The sequence below is a fragment of the Dipteris shenzhenensis genome, chromosome 19 (genome assembly GCF_047967505.1).
Source record: "Dipteris shenzhenensis isolate YYH24624 ecotype China chromosome 19, Dip_SZ_1.0, whole genome shotgun sequence".
Classification (NCBI taxonomy): domain Eukaryota; kingdom Viridiplantae; phylum Streptophyta; class Polypodiopsida; order Gleicheniales; family Dipteridaceae; genus Dipteris; species Dipteris shenzhenensis.
In genome coordinates, this window is record NC_141614.1 from 41,703,638 (window position 1) to 41,724,989 (window position 21,352).

Here is a 21,352-nt window from a genome sequence, read left to right on the forward strand (position 1 = left end):
ATCGTCAAGCTCAGTTAGCGGACGTTCTGCACAGCTCCGACGGCCACCCGTTCGTACGCGTCAGATTCTATCCGTGCAATTCCGTACGGCCATCCGTACAGCGTGTACGATTCCGTATGGCCATCCGTACAGCGCGTCAGAATCGGTCCGTGCAATTGTACAGATTTTCGTACTGTCGTACAGTTATACGGATTTTCGTACAGTTTCGATTTTTGTACATTTTTGTACTTCGATGTCCGTACTGTGCCATACCGGTGTACCATTCCGTACATTTCATACCGTCCGGAGCAGACATTGCAGCAGATCTGCAATTTTTTGGTGACATTTGGGGCTTTTGCATTTGGGCTATGATTTTGCAGGTAGATTGCAGATTTGCAGACAATTTGGGGCTTTTTTTGAATTCGCCCCATCTTTGGCTCAGTTTTGCTCTGCAAATTGGGTCTTTTGGGTCTACTGCAGGAAGATTGCACGATACTTTAAGATTTGCAGTGCTCTCATGCTTTTTAGAGGTGGTTCAATATGGTTGAGAATGAATCAGGATGCAAGCTTGTCACCCTCAACACAGATAGGGAGGGAGAGTATATGTCAAAGAAGTTTGATGCATTTTTGTCTTCCCAGGGCATTGTTCACTCATGCACTACTCCTTACAGTCCTCAGCATAATCCTGTTCCTGAAAGGAAGAACAGGTCCACTATGGAGATGACCAGATGCATGCTTAAGGCCAAGTCCTTGCACAATAAATTTTGGCTTGATGTAGTGATGTGTGCCAACTCTGTGCTGAATAGATCACCTACAAGGGCATCGAGGACTGTTACACCTTATGAAGCATGGAAAGGCAGCAAGCCTTCACTTTCACACATGAGAGTTTTTGGGTCTCTTGCATATGTTCATGTACCATCTCAGCTGAGACATAAGGTTGATGACAAGGCAATCAAATGCATATTTATTGGTTACAGCTAGGAGAGCAGAGGGTATTGGTTGTATGAACCAAATACTGGGAAGATTATTGTCAGTAGAGATGTAATCTTTACTGAGCATTCTACTTCTCTTGTGGATTGCAAAGCTAAGCCAGAAGTTGACATGTTTGATGCCTTTGACTCTTGGTTACCTCTGCTTCCCTCAAAGGGGGGCTTTGATCAGCAACATGAGCCTCCTGCAGGCCCTCCAACAAGCAATGATTAGCCATCACCCCATGCCGATTTGCAGGTTCCTCTTCCAGCACAAAATGATCCCACATTAGGAAAAAAAGAAGAGAGAGAAAATAGGCTCTCAACCAATCAGGAGTGGGCCAACGTAACGTTGAAAATTCAACAAAAGAAGATGAAAAAAAGAAAAAGAAATAGTACTATATGTTCGTAGAAGCATGTCACATTAATGAGGTGATCTAATTTGAATCTTTAAAAAATTTATTTTCTGTGCAGAATTTGGTGATTCTGACATCGCAGACGCGTCCGGAACGGCCCAAAACTCCAAGAATGGCACTGGAAACGCTGGAATTGGACATCTGGAGGCCCAGAAACGGCCCAAAAAGGCTGAAAAGTGAGATTTGCAGAAAAACGCGATCTGGTACCTTTGAAGAAACGGCCAAAAAAGGCAGAAAAGTGAGATTTGAAATCTTCAAAGGTACCAGATCGCGTTTTTCTGCAAATCTCACTTTTCGGCCTTTTTTGGCCGTTTCTTCAAAGGTACCAAATCGCGTTTTTCTGCAAATCTCACTTTTCGGCCTTTTTTGGCCGTTTCCCGGCCTCCGGATGTCCGATTCCAGCGTTTCCAGTGCCGTTCTTGGGGTTTTGGGCCGTTTCGGACGCGTCTACGGTGTCAGAATCACCAAATTCTGCACAGAAAAGTGTTGCTCTTATATGAACATTGAATGTAAAGCATGTGAAAGAATATATTTATTCCTTTTCACACTGACATTTCTCACGCAAGTATCCATAATTTCTTGCTTTTGTAGAGAGAGAAAAGAGAAAATAGTGAATTTCTTACAGGGCCCCAAAATGAGCTCCCTTTTTTTCTAATGCTATTCATCATGCAGTCATTGAAGAAAGAGCTGTCAATAGATAGCAAAGGCAAGTTCCCAGATGGCTCCTTGACACATTGAGGGACATCAAACAAGATCAACCTCTTGCTGCCTAGACAAGATCAGAGAATAGACAGATGCATGGTCATTTTCTTGAGTTTGCACTCCTTGCTATAGCTTGCAATTTGTGCCATAAAGATGCTTTTGATAGTAAAGAGTGGATGGATGCAATGAGAGCTGAGCTACAATCTATTGCCAAAAATGACACATGGGAATTAGTATATCTCCCTCTCGGCAAGCATGCCATTAGTACCCGGTGGGTCTACAAATTAAAAAGGAAATCTGATGGCAACATAGATCGACACAAAGCTTGTCTTGTTGCAAAAGGGTATGCCCAACAACAAGGCATTGACTTTGAGGAGACCTTTGCTCCCAATTCCAGGATTACTACTATTAGATGTGTCATTGCAATTGCAGCCCATCACCATTGGCAAGTGCACTAGCTTGACATCAAGACTGCCTTTCTTCATGGGTATCTGCAGGAAGAAGTTTATGTGACACAACCTCTTGGCTTTGAGGTTGTTGGCTCTGAAAACAAGGTATGCCGGCTTAGAAAATCCCTTTATGGTTTGAAGCAGGCACCCAGGGCATGGTATGCTAAAATTCATGCACACTTACTGTCCCTTGGTTTTTAGAATAGCCCCACATAGCCCACTCTTTATGTCTGTGGGAGTGGATCTGATTTTTTAGTGCTGGGTTTATATGTGGATGACATGTTGATCTCACAAATCAAGGTATATTGGACAGCTCCTTGATCGTTTTCAGTTTGAGGATTGCAAGCCAATCTCTACTCTAGTGGACCGTGGCTTCAAATTTTCAGCTCATGATGGGAGCCCACCATGTGATATCACTCTTTATCAGCAGGCTGTTGGATGTCTCATTTACTTATGCCACACCAGACCTGACTTACAGTATGCAGTATCCCAGCTCAACAGGTTCATGCACATGCCCAGTTAACAGCATTGGCAGGCAGAGAAGAGAGTCTTGAGATATCTCAGAGGCACTCAGGATTTAGCCCTCTTCTATGTTGATCAAGGTTCACTTATCATGCATGTTTACACGGATAGTGACTGGGCAAGTTGTTCGGACACCAAAGTGTCACATACCGGCAACTGTTTTTTGCTTGGCAGTTCATGTGTCTCTTGGCTCAGCAAGAAGCAACCAACAGTTGCCACATTCAGTTGTGAGGTTGACTATAGGGCAGCCTTCACCGCTATAGTAGACTGTGTTTGGCTTGGTATTCGCCAGACATCCTCCACTATGGTCTACACTGACAGCCAAAGTGCTTTGGCCATTGCGCGTAATCTAGTGTTTCATGCGCGTACCAAGCACATTGAAATTCACTATCATTATGTTCGAGAGTTGTTGTTAGCAGGAGACATAGAGTTGTCCTATCTTTCCGCAGAGGACAACATAGCAGATATGTTTACAAAGGCACTTCCTCGTCCCAAGTTTGAAGTCTTTCGACATGCTTTACACTTGGTTCACTTTATTACATGGTCTGGCATACCTTGTACATTCATAGGTGGCTATTTTTTTTTGAATGAACATGTGCCGCCATGACCACAAAATACCAGGGATTTTGAGACGTTTCCAGAATACTTCAGCCCATACCATGGAGGGGGGGTTGTAGGCCATCTTCTCCTGGTTGTATTGATGCCCTTTGGGCCTTGGTATGTGCCATGTAGTTTTAGTTATTGGCACTTATGTCACCTAGTACTTTTAGTGTCTTATGACACCTAGTACTAGTGGTACCACTAGGACACTTGGTCCTAGGGTTCTCTTTTATACTACTTAGTACTTTCATTTTCATTCATTGCTTGCTCCAATCTTGTGCATTCTTTTGCTTCCATGAGCCTACAATATTGTGTGATAGTCAATCATGCATTGCCATTGCTCACAACCGAGTGTTCCATGATCGCATGAAGCATATTGAAAACCACTATCATTTAAGTCAGGGTTGTACTGATGACGGCTACATTGCTGTTCAATATTGTCCCACCAAGGATAATGTGGTGGATCTCTTCACCAAATCTCTCAGAGCAGATTTTTTCGTATGCTTTCGAGAGAAGCTAGGCATGAGGGACATTTTCACAATGTCAAGAGGGTAGTCAAATGACATTGTGACCATGCGTAGCTACCCATAGGTTGCTATATTTTTACATGGATGAATTTGTGCAACCATGGTACTTTAGGTACCCTAGGTAGTAGGTACTTTTGAAACATTTACAAGGTATCACATGCATACCATCGAGAAGGGGTATGTAGTAGGTACTTTTGAGACATTTCCAAGGTATCACATCCATACTATCGAGAAGGGGTATCTAGGACATTCATACCCTAGGTAGTAGGTACTTTTGAGACATTTCCAAGGTATCACATCCATACCATCGAGAAGGGGTATGTAGGACATTTTATGTCACTGGCATGGACGTCTAGACTTATTCTTGTTATGTGACACAGTGGAAATTTTGCACTAAGTATCTAAGTTGCCTCATGCATCCTATCTAAGTTGCCTCATGCAACGTACTAGGTTGTGGTGGTTGGTGGGACCTAGTTAACCACCCCTAAATCTCTCCAAGCCAAATAGAGTTTTGTCTCTCTCTAGTGAAGGAGCTTTTAGGACAGGCACCATTTTCTGAAAGAGATGTCTATCCCAACGCATCCAAGGTATCTTGCAGCCCCTCCCCTAGGTCCAATTGAATCTCAAAGTGTCTGTGCCTGTGCAAGCATCCTCCATGCCCATGAGAAAACCAACTCATTTGTCCTAGTTGATATTGGCTCTAGACACCAAAAGCGTCCTCTACTCATAGGCGATGGCAGCTCTATGATCGGGACGTTTATTGCACTTTAGTAGGAGGAGGAACACTTGGACTCTAATTCATAGATGATGGCCCTAATTGTGGAGGGATCCTCTACCATTTTGGAGAGGGTGAGACACTTATAGAAGATATATTGTGTCTCAATAAGAAACATGTGCGACCTTGCCACATTGAACATGAAAGAGAGATAGGCTCCCTCATGTGACATCCTCATATGACCTGCAATAAGGAGTTGACTAGAGATGCTAGTTGGATTGAAGATTTGCAGTGACTTTTGGGGCTTTTCGTGCATATAACCTCATTTGGCACATTTCCCCTCTCCAAAATTTGGGGCTGTTGCAAAAATTGCGGTCTTTGCCCTCAAATTTCTCGGTAAGGCATTATCATTCAATTTCTTACATTTAACTTGCAAGAAATTGGGGCTTTTGATTTCATTGTGCATTGGGAACTTGATTTTTAGGTATATTGGAGCAGTTTGGTGCATACATTTTGGCGCATGACATCTTTTTGAGGATAGATTTTTGCATTTGGCTCAGTGTGTGAACGGCCCATTTGGCATTCATATTTGCAAGGCATTGCTGTTAATTTTTGGTTTAACATTTGCAGCTTGCAGTCATATATTTGGGCACTCAGCTCAGTGCAACAATGATAGCCTTGAGGCTTTGACATTTGCTGGGCACTTTCTTTTTTGGAGATTTTGATTTGCAATGGTCAACGATGACTTGTTTGGAATGATTTCCACTAAAGACAAGCTTGACGTTGCCAACTATCCCATGTGGTTGTACTTGGGCCACCACACTTTTTTTTTTTTTTTTTTGGGTAAAATCCATTGTATTTATATCCTCATAAATTTACAATATGGGAAGTCTCCCACACACTAGCAAAGAACTCCGAAAGAGAGCCCGATAGAAGAACTCAAAAACAAGTAGAGAACACTTCAAGGCTAGTAGCATCCAAATCCCTTGCAGCAAGACTGTCATGTAAGGATTGCTTGAGGGACATTCTGAAGAAAATATATGCCTGAGGAAACTGTTGACCCATCCTAGAATGCAGTCTCTGTGTCCAAATGGTCCATAATACCCAAAAGCGAGTCCAATGAAAGAAAAGGAGTAATGGAGACATCTGAGATGAGAGGCATCCAAACATCCAGAAAAGTTTCCCAAATCTGATAGAAGGGAACCGAAGCCGCAGTAAATGAGAAACATGAGTGATCAATGTGCGAGAGTGCGGGCAAAACCATAATAAGTGAGGAACTGTCTCGCGGGGATGAGAGCAACGGGGGCAGAAAGGAGAAGCAATGCGGCGTGCTGCCAATTTCACCCCAATGGAAAAGGCTCCCACTATACATCTCCAAAAGAAAAGCCTCTGTTTCAATGGCAATTTGGCTTTCCAGATTTTCATGAGTCGGGATTGCCACCAAGATAAAGGCCTATCCAAATTCCAAAGAGTGTTGGCATGCTTGTCAATCCATGGCTGTGGAAGAAGAAATCTGTAAACCTTCGAGGAGGTCAGATTGTGTATTGAGAGCATATGGGTAGCAGGAGGTATGGAAGTCAAATTCCAGTCCATTAATCTGTCCTGTGCAAACAGTGGAGGAACCGGAACAAATGGCTGCAACATAGTTGAAAGTGTTCTCCAAATGGATCTATGATGCAGACCCAAGGAGAATGTCCTGCAAGCTTGTGGAAATGAAAGTGTATAGCCTTGTTGATCCACAACATCACCAACAAATCTTATGCCCAATTTCATGAGATTATATGCTTTGATAGGTGCCTGTAAAGCGAGAGGCGATGCAAACACCTTGCTCCAATGGATGCTTTCCAATCGAAAAGAATTACCATGATGAGAGGAAGCACCTGTCCATTTTGCATATGAAAGAATTCTCTTCCAATCATGAAGAAAAGCAGTAGAAACAGGGCAACCAGGAATTTTTCCCTGAAAGGAAGATAAAACTGCTTCCCAGTGATCTGTAATCCAATGCCCATATGCATGGGAAGCCATGTTTCCACACATAGCTGCTAACATAATAGCCCATGGTTGTTTTTGCTGAAAAAAATCAGCAATCATAGTGCTCTTTCTTGCCAACATATGAACCTGGAGATTGAGAATATTCAGCCCCCCATGAGTCTTGGGTGAACAAATAGACTGCATAGGTAGTAGTCGCAAAGCTTTTTTATGAGATTTGCTTTTCCAAAATATCTCCATAGCTTGGGACATATAGGAAGCCAAATGCTTGAAAGACCAAGGAAGAAGAGGCAAATAAAATTGCACATATGCCATAATGATGGACTGTACTATCCGGAGTCGAACATGTAGAGGCCAAGTGGACAAATGCCAGTATTCCAGCTTCTTGTTGATCTTTTGAAGCACCCATGTACTTGGGCCACCACACACACAATTGGTGGTGCTACCATTGCTACCTCACTTTTGGTGCATCTACCATTATTGCAGCGGTGCCTCTTTTAGTACCTCTCGCATCGGAACAAATACATTGAGATCAGAGAGATGCACGGGCACATGCAGTGATTATAGTTACTTGGGATGGTGTTCCGACATCCAGAACGTTTGGATTGCTGTTCTAGGGCAAGGCGGAACTAGAATGGCCCTAGAACGCCTTTTTTTTTTCGGCTCTTTGAAAGTTTCACATGGGTATTTTAGAGCTTATATAGAAAGTTTAAAGCTGAAAATTTTTAGTTTCTTTCATTTTCTAGCATAGTTTTATTTCATATGATGACATGTCGTGTATAACGTGGCATTCCAGTTCCTGTTCCCCCTTTTCGAAATGTTTTTGTTCTGACACCCAAATTTCCGAAACATTTCCATTCCCTGGTAACTATGGTCGTGATTGCTATGTCTAAGACATTTGGTCTTGCATGATACAAAGCTGTATGGGACAATTTGGCCAATCTAGATTAGATTCGAAATGAGGCCAGGGTTGCCTATTCGCGCAAGCTAGTGCGAAGATGAATGAAGGGACAACATGGATGCCTATCTCACACAAATCAAGGACTTTAGAGAGTTGTGAGAGTTGTTGAGCTTGTACCACATTCATAGGTTTCCAGAGCCTCTGCCAAAAAATTTTGTGCAAGTCAGCCGAAATCTGAAAGTTCTCCCAATGATGAGCTTTGGTAGGCCTCCAACAAAAGAAGGGGATGCCCTTCTCTCGGTGCCCTTCATCTATCCATTCGCATTCCCCAGGGTCCCACTGCAAAAACTTAATTGGGACACCTTTATAGAGCCATAGCCTCCATGAGCCCAGGGCGATGAGAAGCGGGTCAGGATCCAAGTACCTTTTGAAAGAGAGCCATGCTCCATGAAGCCCACTATCCTGACTGGTTGAAACGATACCTCCAACAAGATATCGTCTGTGGATTTGGACAGCCTCCCCCCTGAAGAAACATCAAAGACTAAGGCATCCTCATGTGTGTCATGAAAAGCAATCACCTGTAAAGGAACTCCCAGTCTAGAAAATGCCCCCATCCAGGTGGAGCAAGTAATAGGCATGTCATCTGTGTCCACCCAATCCAAGGGCAAGGCTGCATCAATCTGTCGGACTCTCCTTGCACTCCCTCTGAGATTAAGAACCATCTGGGCGTGTCGGTTTGCACGAAGCTTCCTGAAGGCTTTCCATGCTCCCACAGTAGATGCAGGGCCCCTCTCCCATCTTGGCCACTGCATGTAAGGAGAAGCTCCAAGTGGTCTGCCATGCTCATCCAAAATCTTGTCATTCCACATGATAGGTTGCCTTTCAATCTCTTCACGGGTGGATGGGGGAATCCTGCGAAGAGTACTCCTGAAGCTGGCCCATGCTTTTGGGATAGCAACCGTAAGAGGGGAAGAGGGAGATCTGAGGTGGGCTGTGGTGAAAACCCATCTGGTATTGTGTGTCCAATTCTCTCCTGAAGTGGGCGTGCTTTGCTATGACATTGAAGTTAGTGGCCATGGGTAACCACAACCACAACCACAACCCCAACCACTACTCCTTCGGTTAGCTTGTTTCCTTGGTCTTGTAGGAGGAGTAGAGACGCCCCAATAGGGCTGCTTACCTTTGCCACTGATAACAGAGGAAAAGGTAAGGAGGCAAGAATTTCAGCAAGCCAAGGCCTTTTGGTCCCTCATCTTGTAGGAGGAGTAGAGACGCTCCAATAGGGCTGCCTACCTTTGCCACTGATAACAGAGGCAAAGGCAAGGGGGCAAGAATTTCAGCAAGCCCAGGCCTTTTGGTACCTCATCTTGTTCTGTCCTGGCTGATAGGAAGAGAAATCCAAGCACTATCAGGAAGCCTGGCCATGACATCTCTGAATGTCAGAAGTGCATTGCTTCAGAAATGGAAAAACAGCAGCAAGGTTTTGCAGTTATAGTTGCTCCTGCTGCCCATGATCACAGTCACGAGGCAGCAAACATGCCTCATGATGAGTGGGCATTTGTTACGACTTGTCACTACAATCTGGAGAAGCATGCTTTAGCTTTGTGAATTTCAGATTATCAGTCAGCCTGGTATTTTTGACGGCGGTGCTTCAAGCACATTACCTCAAGCAAATCTCTATTTCAGTCCTTGAGTGATGCTCCACACGGATGCGCTGTCACTCGTGCAAATAATGCAAGATTAGACAGGTTGAAGTCACTTATGTGTCAGGGGATGCAGTGTCTCTATTAGAAGTGTTATGTGTCACCAAGGATAAAAAAGAACCTGATTTCTATCTCAGCCATCTCCACAAATGGATTTCGGGCTATTTTTGATGGTCATCATTGTGCTATGTATGACAACCGGCATGACAACTATATAGTACTTATTCGCACGCTCTCCAGAGGGTTGTACCGCCTTGATAACAGGCTGTTACAGAAGGAAATGCAGCCATTGACTGTGTCATTTCAAATACACATTTGTGGCACGAGAGATTAGGACCTTTCAATCATGGCAGCTTGGTGAAAATGCAAGAACATGGACTGTTGGTGCATCTAGGAAGTTGCATCTCGTGCATAGTGATGTATGTAGGCCGATGCGGACCCTCACTTGGAGGCTATTTATACTTTGTGACCTTTGTGGATGACTTCATCAAACATGCTTGGTTTTATTCTTTGAAGTTCAAGTCTGATGTATTCTCTTGTTTCAAGAACTTTCTTGCCATGGCTGAAAATGGGAGTGGAAATAAGCTCTTGACCTTTCGCAATGACAGGGGGGGGGAGTATATGTCCCATCAATTTTCAGATTTCTTAGCAGCCTGGGGCATAATACATCAGTGCATAGTGCCATACACTTTGGAACAGAATGGAGTGAAAGAGCGGAAGAATAGGACACTGATGGAAATGGCGAAGTGCATACTTAAGGGGAAGTTTTTGCCCAACAACTTTTTCTTGGACGCAATCATGTGTGCGAGAGGTGGTTAGAAACAAACGTACGGTAATTTGCTTGATGTTGCATTGACTCCCACTACTTGCAATGAAGAACCCTTGTGCCATAAGGATGCATTTGATAGCAGGGAATGGATGGATGCCAGGGAAGGTCTATGTCAGCCAACCTCTAAGATTTGAGGTTACAGGTTTTGAAAATAAGGTATGTGGGCTGAAAATGGCCCTCTATGGATTGAAGCAGGCAATGTGGGCATGGTATACCAAAATACATTCACGTTTGTTATGCCTTGAAATTCGGAACAGCCCCACAAAAGCCACTCTTTATGTCCGGAAGAGTGAATCAGATTTTTTGATTTTAAGTTTTTATGTGGATGCTTATTAATGGGATTGATACACAATGAATTGCAGCTTCCAAACAATGAATTGCAGCTTTCAAAGCTGATTTGTAGAAATCATTTGCTATGATAGATATGGGCAGGTTGCATTACTATCTGAACATCCAATTTTGCTAGTTTTAAGGGGGGTATAATGATGAGCCAATCCAAGTACATTGGACAGCTCTTACAACGCTTCCAGTTTGAAATTGAGGATTGTAAGCCAGTTTCTACACCATTGGAGCCTAGCTTTTGTTTTCCCTCTGAGGATGGGAGTGACCCATTTTGATGCTACCTTTACAAGCAAGCTATGAGCCACCTTATCTATTTATGTCACACCAGACCTTACACTATCTCTCAGTTAAGAAATTCATGTGCAAGCCTAGTATGCAGAATTGGTAGTAGGCAGTGAAACGTGTGTTTTGATACTTGAAAGGTACTTAGCATTTGGGACTGTTATGTGACAATAAGTCTTCATTGGTTATGGATGCTTTTACAGTCAGTGACTAGGCTGGTTGCTACAACACCCGTGTGTCTAACAGTGCCAATCGTTTCATGCTTGGCTGTTCATACATTTCTTGGTTCCGCAAGAAGTAGCCTACAATTGCTACTTGAAGTTGTGAAGCTGAGTACGGGGCAGCTTTCACAGGCACTGTAGAGTGTGTTTGGCTTCGAAAGCTACTTTAAGATCTTGATATCAGCTAGGCATCTTCTACCACGATCTACATTGATAACCTCCGTGCTTTGGCTGTTGCGCGTAAGCCTATCTTTCATGCACGTACCCAGCGCATTGAGGTGCACTATCATTATGTTTGAGAGTGACTGTGAGCTGGAGATATACAGTTGTCCTACATTCCCATGAAGGATAACTTAGTGGATCTCTTCAGGAATGCTCTACCATGAATAATATGAGGGGGGGAGGAGTTTGGAGGCAATGGACGGGGGAAGGAACACAGTTGAGAGGCAAAGGGATACGGGGAGCAGATGGGGGAAGGGATGGCTAGGAAGGGTTTGGTGGGACGATGTAGGAGTAGGGGCAAGGGGGAGAAAGGGGGGAGCTGTAGAGGGGGCAGTTGAAGAACTAGCTTTGACTCAAGACCTTGGGCTGGGAAAAGGGGGAGGACGAGTATCTAGAGGTTGGGGGATCCTAAGGGTAGAGGAGAGGAACTCACATTGAGGCTGGGCTTGTTAGAGATACTGGAGGAGAGGAGGAAGGACCCTCCCCTCCTGATCCGGCATGTGGACTGAGCAAAGGGTCCAGAATTTGGATGGCTCATGGCTTCTTTGGAGCCTTAGAAGGATGAGGAACTACCTGCAGCTGAGCGGGGTGAGCTGCCTATGGTTGAAAATGGGGCGGCAAGCCTACCCGCAAGCTGATGGAGCAACTTGCAAGCCCACCAAAGTGGGCCAGAAGATCACAGGCCTGCTATGGCTGCCAGCTGGCAAAGGCAGAAAGAAGAAGGGGGGCATTTGGCTGGGGCGGAAACGCCTGCGAGAAACAGGCTTAAAAGGTTCAATCTCACAAGCAGAAGGAAAATATGGAAGGGTGAAGAAGAGAGGAAAGATTTGGAGCGGTAAGGAGGAAAGAATGTTTATTGAGCCCACACTATATTGCTGGTTAATTTACCTTTACCACTAATTCAAGCTTTGAGACCTGTTGTTTTGGAGACACTGGAATCTTCAATTATTGTATTACCTCCGAGATCTGAGATGCATTCACAAGTGGACTGAAAGTGCACGAGCTGCTCTGTAGTCAAGCTCATTGGCTTTATAAGTTTTGCATGTTGTCAAATTTTATAACAGTTATTGTGATGGATTGGCAAAGTATTGCTATAATGCACATGGTTTCAACTATGTGGACAATCAACCCTTTTTAAAAAACAAAATGCTTCAACTCAGGAGCGCATTCCAGTTGATGGTCTGGTCAGGGGTGGGAGGAGCACAGTGGATGAGTCCAGCTTAACGGGGGAGCCTCTTCCTGTCTTGAAAAAGCCTGGGGTATGCTCAATTAAGTACTGCTGTTATTCTCTGCTACACTATCATGAATTTTTTTCTCATCTGCTTATATGGGATGGAATGAGAAAGTATGCATTTGTTGTGGTGCTTGAGAACTAAGTACTGCTGTTATTCTTTGCTACACTATGGTGAGAAATTCTCTCATCTGGTTATATGGGATGGAATGAGAAAGTATGCGTTTGTTGTGGCGCTTGAGAACGTATGCAAATTTCCAATTTTGTTAGATAATATATGATGCAGCCTAATTTTTGCTTTGAAGGATAATGTTGGTGCAGGGACTATGAATTACAATGGCACAATAGTGGTAGAGGCAGAAAGGCCAGGAGGTGAGACTGTGATAGGTGATGTTGTACGGATGGTGGAGGAGGCTCAGAACAGGCAAGCGCCCGTGCAACGACTTGCAGACAAGGTTACGTAACCTTTTACTGGTCAATTATTACAACATCTACTGAATCATTATCCCTTCATACGTTTTTTTTGGTACCTCTTTGTGCTTCTGTATTCTTCATGATTTGGTGCTTGCAATTACAATTATAAATTTATAAGGCTGATTTGCTATGGTGCAGAATTATAAGCCTCATTTATATCCTGCTTGACACTCTTGAATAAGTAGACGCTACATTTAAAGTTGTAACTGCCATTGCACTGATTAACTTTGAGCTAAGACTGAGAGAAGGGAGAGCACTGAAAGAAGTAATATATTCTGTACATAATGTGGTCGACATTTCTAGTCTTGGCAAATAATGGTTTCATGTTTGACACTCCAATATTCTGTGAGAGGCATGTGAAAGAGAGATTGGACTTCCTTTAGTAGTGTATCAGCTTCGTTGACACTGTTGGAAACTGAGCTTTTCAAACCTGTATTTTCTGCGAGTGTGAAATATCATTCTTGAGTGTGAAATATCATTCTTGATTGCAAGAGAGGCATAGTTGAGACTGTTGCACTCTTACACGTGCTTGAGAACTGAGCTTACAAGACCTGTATTGTCTGCGAGCATGAAATATTGTTCTTGATTGCAAAAGAGGCAATAGTTGACGCTGCCTGTGCTTGAGAACTGAGCTTATTAAATCTGTTGTTTCAGTAGGCGTGATATTTCATTGTGGATTGCAGCGGTGAGGTATTTCTTGCTTGTTCAGTAGCAATTTTCAAACAGCGTAGTTTAAGCGGGCATTGGAAATTCGTACATGGTGCTTCCAAACTTAAAAAGTTATGATCTCCTAGTAATTCTCTTATTCTTATCATAGTTCGGCTCACTTTTTTAAGCCTCTGGCTTTTATAAGCCACTATGTGACCTTCTTGAAGTAGGGTTGACGGTTGCTCCAATACATAGTATCTGCTTTGGTTAGGAAAGGCTCTATAATGATAAGAAGTATCCAAATAAGACAATAGAAATTGCTCATTGGCCTGACCTTGAATATTTTCATGAAGTCCCATCACTATTTGGATTGTGTTCATACCATAGGAGGTCATCATTCACATTGTTCCTATGGCAACACCAGTGAATAATTAACAAGGCATGGCACAATTTTTAGATGGTCTCCAAGAATTAAAGGTTGCAGTAGCATATAAGCCTCATCGTGGCCTAACTTGTCTCTCAACCTAGGGTGTGTCTCGTGCTGCTGTCTATTTGTGCGAAGAGATCTGTCTGCACGAGGTACTGGCCTGAGCGAGGCTACAGCTGAGTGGCGGCTCGACCTATATATTGCTGCATCTCCCCTTAATAGTTTTTGGAATAGTCAAGAATTTCTCTTAGGCCCTCCTGGCGCTTTGAAGTGCTTGCTTGACTACGATTACTATTGATTGTTGTGGAAGATGATTGATCCATTGCTTGGATGTTTACTTGCTTTAAAAAAACATTTGTATTCTTCATTTCAGTCTTCATCTATGGTCTATCGGCCTTAGGTATGTTTAGAATGATTGATCATAAGCTCGGCTATGGCATTCAAGCTCGCTACACACCTCTTTTGCTAGAGCCGCTGGTAGAGACGTGCCAATTTCTTCCAAATGAGATTGCTTCCTCTTTCGCCTGTTCTACTTGCCTTTTCGTCAGTTGATTGACAACGCTCAACCTCACCTTGCTTGCCCGATGAGCTCTTAAGTAATTTGAGATGCAAAAAAGAACAAGGAGGATTATGCGGCGGCCCATTTCTTACAGCGAGGGGAGGTCGCCTTGCGAGCCTTGCTGCTATGCTGCTATGGAATAATCATTGGGGACATTCACAGAAGAGCTCACATATTCTTTGGGTCTCATGCACCAAGATTACATTAATTTGATAGTATATGTTTTCTATAGAGACCCTTAGCAGGAGTACCCAGAAGCTACATGCAAGTAACTTAATAGTTGTTTTTGCATCTTGACTATGCAGACTCTCCTCTTCAATAAAATAGATGCTTATCAAGAATTCACCAAGCTCCAATTTTTTTTGCAAAAACATTATTGTCATTTCTTATCAAAGCTCTTATATACATTTTATGCAATTTCGTAGGTGCTTTACCTACATACTCAAACTCTTCCTTAATTCTATAATGTTATCTTTCTATCCTTTACCTTGACTCTTTTGTCTTTTCACTATGCAAAAGGGGTTGTTGTCTTGTCTTCCACACACATGTCCTTTCCCCTACAACTTCGGATGGTTGCACATAGTACACTTAAGTCATTAGGGCCTTTTTTGGCTTCTTGACTCCTTTCTCTAACTCATGTCATGTTTTCCTTTCACATTTTTTCATGGGATGTTTTGCTCCAATTAGAAGATCTCAACAACCCTCTTTCAGCTTCTTCTCCATCATCCCAAGCATCTTTGGATGGTTGCACTTATTACATTTAAGTCATCATGGCATTGCCTTTTGACTCACTTCATTGCTCGCCGAGCAATTTTCTCTTTCTTTTGGTTTTTTCTTATTTCTAAGAAGTCTTCCACCCTAAACAATTCCTAGATTAGCCCACTCCATCCCTGTTATGGCTATCATATAAACTCTTTTCCCCCTTGGTTACTTGCAAAACCAACAGCTCCCATTGCTCCAAATTGCATGTCTTACTCAAGCACTTCTCTTACTCTTTTTCCATTGCTTATTGGGGCAAAGGTGGGCACACACACACACTTACTATTCTCCTTAAGGAATGCTATTTTATTATGTTGATTGGTCTAAGAATTTGGATAAAAAAGCTGTGAAGATATTGCATACGATTAAGCATTTTGGAGGGGGTCCTATATGCAGGGATCACGTGTTGATATTATTCGATACTATAGAAGGACCAACTAAGAAGTAGTGACATGTATAGTAAAGGATAATGGTTGAGTGTGCATGGACCACTGGATAGGTCCTGATAAGTACAGAATTGGACAAGTACAGAATTCTAAGGAGTCTCAGCACACTACTCGAGAAGATGCTAGTGGCTTCTAACTTAGACCGAACATTGTTTGGGACAATATGTAATAGGGGGGGATACTTAAACGTAATAGGCTGATGATCAATTGTATGTAAACCTTGAGATAGACTTATTTGGCACCCAAGGGATGCTCTGATGATGAGAATGTTAGTGTTGTGTAGACGATCATCATTATGACATGACTATGTAGCTCTCAGCACTTATCATTTTGCATTCTGCATTGGAGTGGATGCTTGTTTAGTAGCTCCCAGCTTGTTTGTATCAGGATTTTCACAGTCTCATAGACCCATGGGTCTTTCGAAGACTTTAATAAACTCTCTCTCTCTCTCTCTCTCTCTCTCTCTCTCTCTCTCTCTGTGTCTTTGTCTCATAGACCCATCGGTCTTCCGAAGACTTTAATAAACTTGGTAGCTTTCTTTGCATTGGGTTTAGCCACGACATTTCGGAATTTTTAGAAGCCTAGATGGCAGCTTAAGCTGCAGTACTGATGAGAACATAAGTGTGGCTTTGCTTACTAAGTTGTTCTTATTTTTGTATCTTGGTTTCAAGTCTCTCTGGAACCCCCTTGTCTCTTTTTTTCTCTGCTTTGTTCTTTTTCGTGTGTTACAAAGAAGTAAATTTGTATGATTGGATGCATACTAGTCCCATGAAGTTATATATATGAATAAGACTACCAAAACTATCAAAAGTGCTCACCAACACTATGGATTTGGGTAGTAAAAGGTCTATGAACAAAATGACAGCCTTTGTTGCATCAAGTTCGTTCTATGTGCAGTAAAGTGTGCTTGGGAGAATAAATTATTGTCCATATCATGTCACGAACATACACACAGATTTTTGCTATGTGCACAGAAGCTAGAATAGAGAAGTATATTAAAGTTCCATGGTAGTAAACTGGGATTCCACAAGCCCAGTGGCCAGGATGAAGACATTTGTCAGTTTGAAGATTTGTCCGTTTGGCAAAAAATTGATACATTTTGGCAAGCTTTGAGCTGCCTGATTAAATTTTTGATCTAGATTTATCAGATTGCAGTCATGTTGCTCTTAATATTGATGCACGTTAAGGTCTTTGTACCCTGGGCCCAGTCTTGGCAGGGTTTACAGCCAAGTCCCTATATAGAAGTATTTTTTACACAGGTCCTTTAGTTTAAAAGTAATACATGCCAGGGTCTTGCTGGCTCTTGTGTCTCCCTCTATTGCTAGAACTTAAGCTTTGGTTGTACAAGGTTTTCAAAATTATTTATCAAGAAGTACAGGGTACTGGAGCTGTAATGTACTTTGGTTCTGCTGTATGCTTTCCTTTCTACATATAAAAAGTGGTGGATTGTGAAGTAGACTTGAACGCATTTCTGATATATTTAGTGTTTTCCCCTCAGTTGTCATGTTGCACTGCTTAACAGCTTTGTGTGCAATAGCATCAGCTCATCTGGGAATCGTTGTAGACAAATCATAGATGCCTATGACTCGTAAGGCAAGCTTACATTTTACAGCCATGCCAAGGAACACCATTGATCAAGAGCTTAAGATGTGCAATTGGTTTTGATCTGTATTTGCTTCGATGAGCTAGTTTTTTTTGTTAGAGGCTTGTTAATAGTCCATACAGGGGATGATGAAATAGACACACCAAACAGGTAGATAATTGTTTCCTTACCTTTTTGATGGAGCTAGAGACTGTGCCTCTTCATAGGGTAAGCAGTATATGTACCTTTAATGTACACTATACAGTCATAGTGGTGGTCCTTGATTTGGTCTCACTGCCCTTGTACATGTTATGCTGTAATTATCCACAGTGGAAGGGTTTTACATTGCATCTTCCAGTATTGCATTGGGTACTGGAAGCATTGCTTTAGTCCCTCCCATTGATGCCACATTGTGACGCTTAAACTACTCACTCTAAATGATTTTTTATTGAGCACAGAATATGAAAATAGAAATACCTTCCTTGTTTCTAGCACACATTCTTGCCAATGCCAAACCCTACCCGATTTACCTACAGTTTGGAACAGTTCATGTTGTTTATATTTTCACTGTGGCCCCAAGTCTGATTACTCATCCCTGCTATTTTATCCTGGACGATGTGTATAAAGGTTCGTTCACAGAACTGGTAACTTGTCTTAAAAGTATTTGGGGGTAGTATCTTAAGATCTGGTTGAACGGAACATGGCTTCCTTAGGGGATCTATGAGTGTAGATATTTACATCTGGTTGCATGAAACACGGCTTACTCATCAGACCCTTAATGGGCCAGCCTTTTTGAAGGTTTATGGGAAGTGTCTGTCTGCTTGTCTCTCTCTCTTGTTAAAAGATACGCTGCTGGAAGAAGGTTAGAATATGTAGTAGCTGATTAGAGCACTGATTTTGTGTTTAGGTGGCAGGGCGATTTTGCTATGGTGTGATGGTCCTTTCAGGGGCCACGTTTGCCTTTTGGAATACATTGGGTCCCCAGTTGTTTCCTTCTATCATTCCACATGGTGGTGCGCTGCTACTTGGATTACAACTAGCCTGCAACGTTTTGGTAAGTTGCCTTTGATGGATCTTTGATGTATTAATAAAGTGTTTCTACTTGACGACCACATCTTAGACTTCCAGGTGCAAGGTCCCAGCTCATGGCTTGAAGAAGTAAACCTCTCTAAGTTTTTTCCTGCGGTTATTTGAGCAATTTGTCTACTGTGTATGCTTATTGTGTAGATAAGGATCTCTCTAGGTGTTCATTGAGAAAGAAGTTTGAGATCAAGACAGATAAAATGAGCGAATATGAAAACAGTATGTTCATAGCAGTTGGGCAGGACGTTATTGGCATTTTTAGAAACTGAACCAGGAACGAGCCTTTTAGAGAAGGGAATACTCTAGTGAAAGCAGATTGCACGATACTTTCAAATTTGCAGTGAAATTGGCAAAAAATTGCAGGCCATTTGATCACATTTGCAAATTACAGCTTATTTTGGGGCTTTTCCAGATTTGGACAGCAAGTCCTATTTTTTGTAGTTGCAAGCCTTGAGGCTATCTTTTGAGTCACTTTGTCAGTGCTTTTTGACATGTTCCATTTGCAATGGCTGGCAACAATCATGATTTATTTGGCATTCTTTGTGAAGATGATAAGTTGGATGGCACCAACTATCCAATGAGGTCTTATCTCATGAAACATATTCTTGTTGCAAGGCATTTTTGGAACATTGTTTCTGGGATTGATTTGAGGCCAGCCAATGCTACAGTGGCTGCCCCTACTGCTGGTCCCTCTGCAGAGGGTACTCCTCTTGATCCTCTAGCACCCCTGTTGCTGCTCCTCCAACTCGCGAACAATCAAGATGGGATGCAAGAGATGCAAATGCACATTCTTGTATTGCTTTATCATGCAAGAGAATCATTATTCCACACATCCGGTCATGCATGACGCAAAGGATGCTTGGGACAAATTGTCTTCTCTTTATCAGATTCACAATGAGGCACGTGTTGCATATTTAAGAAGGCCATTGCAGGAAGTCAGCATGAATAAAGGTGACTCTATGGATGCATACTTGACAAAGGTGAAGGACCTCATGGAACAACTTGCCAATATTGATGAGGGTGCCAAATTCTCAGCTTGTTAGTACCACATTGAATGGGCTGCCAGATACATATCAAGGGTTTGCTACAACCCTTCGACTAGTGGCCATGGGTAATTGAGACCACTACTCCTTTGATCAGTTAGTCACTTTGCTTTTGCAGGAAGAGCAAAGTCGTGCTAATAGGCAAGCTACTATTCTTAATCATGCATTTGCTTCACAGCAGATAGGAAAAGGCAAGGCTTCCAGGCCTATGGGCAAGCCTAAATATGTGCCTGACATTGGCAATTCCTCCAATGCATCTCAAAATACAGTAGATAAGTCAAAGAAGAAAAGATGCAACTATTGTCGCAAGCCAGGGCATGAAATTTCAGAATGCAGGAAGCGCATTGCTTTGGAGAAAAAGAAGGCAGGATTCACAGGCAATGCCTCACATGCAATTGAATCCCATGAGCCAGCAGATGCCTCACATGCACATGCTCTTTAGGATGATTGGGCATGGGCTGTCCATTGCTCTTTAGTAGATCTCCCTCCCGGTAAGCGACCCGGTGGGTCTACAAATTAAAAAGGAAATCTGATGGCACCATAGATCGACACAAAGCCCGTCTTGTTGCAAAAGGGTATGCCCAACAACACGGCATTAACTTTGAGGAGACCTTTGCTCCCACCTCCAGGATTACTACTATTAGATGCGTCATTGCCATTGGAGCCCATCACCATTGGCAAGTGCACCAGCTTGACATCAAGACTGCCTTTCTTCATGGGGATCTGCACGAAGAAGTTTATGTGACACAACCTCTTGGCTTTGAGGTTGTTGGCTCTGAAAACAAGGTATGCTGGCTGAGAAAAGCCCTTTATGGTTTGAAGCAGGCACCTACGACATGGTATGCTAAAATTCATGCACACTTACTATCCCTTGGTTTTCAGAATATCCCCACAGAGCCCACTCTCTATGTCTGTGGGAGTGGATCTGATTTTTTATTGCTGATTTTATATGTGGATGACATGCTGATCACGGGCCCTGATACTCAGCATATTGCAGCTTTCAAGGCTGATTTGCAGCAAGCTTTTGAAATGTCAGACATTGGACAGTTGCACTATTATTTGGGCATTCAGTTTGCTCATGTTGAGGGGGGTATTATGATGTCACAGTCCAAGTATATTGGACAGCTCCTTGATCGTTTTCAGTTTGAGGATTGCAAGCCAATCTTTACTCCAGTGGACCCTGGCTTCAAATTTTCAGCTCATGATGGGAGCCCACCATGTGATATCACTCTTTTCTAGCAGGCTGTGGGATGTCTTATTTACTTATGCCACACCAAACCAGACTTACAGTATGCAGTATCCCAGCCCAGCAGGTTCATGCACATGCCCAGTTCACAGCATTGGCAGGCATTGAAGAGATTCTTCAGATATCTCAGAGGCACTCAGGATTCAGCCCTCTTCTATGGTAATCAGGGTTCACTTACCATGCATGCTTACACGGAGAGTGACTAGGGAGGTTGTTCCGACACCAGAGTTTCACATACTGGCAATTGTTATTTGGTCGGCAGTTCATGTATCTCTTGGCTCAGCATGAAGCAACCAAGAGTTGCCACATCCAGCTGTGAGGCTGAGTACAGGGCAGCCTTCACTGCTACAGTAGAGTGTGTTTAGCTTCGACAGTTACTTACAGATCTTGGTATTCGCGAGACATCCTCCACTATGGTCTACGCTGACAGCCAGAGTGCTTTGGCCATTGCGTGTATTCCAGTGTTTCACGCGTGTACCAAGCACAT

At 42.9% G+C, this 21,352-nt stretch overlaps 1 protein-coding gene across 3 annotated transcripts in view; it reads left to right on the top strand.

Annotated features, from left to right (window-relative positions):
- The window catches only part of PAA1 (P-type ATP-ase 1), a 139,031-nt gene that overhangs the window by 57,178 nt on the left and 60,501 nt on the right, over positions 1-21,352 (top strand). For all 3 annotated transcript variants that reach the window (XM_087390436.1, XM_087390437.1, XM_087390438.1), the window contains 3 exons: positions 12,528-12,626; positions 12,904-13,053; positions 18,401-18,547. In XM_087390436.1, the coding sequence (XP_087246562.1) occupies positions 12,528-12,626; positions 12,904-13,053; positions 18,401-18,547 (396 nt within the window). The remainder of the gene's footprint in view (positions 1-12,527; positions 12,627-12,903; positions 13,054-18,400; positions 18,548-21,352) is intronic.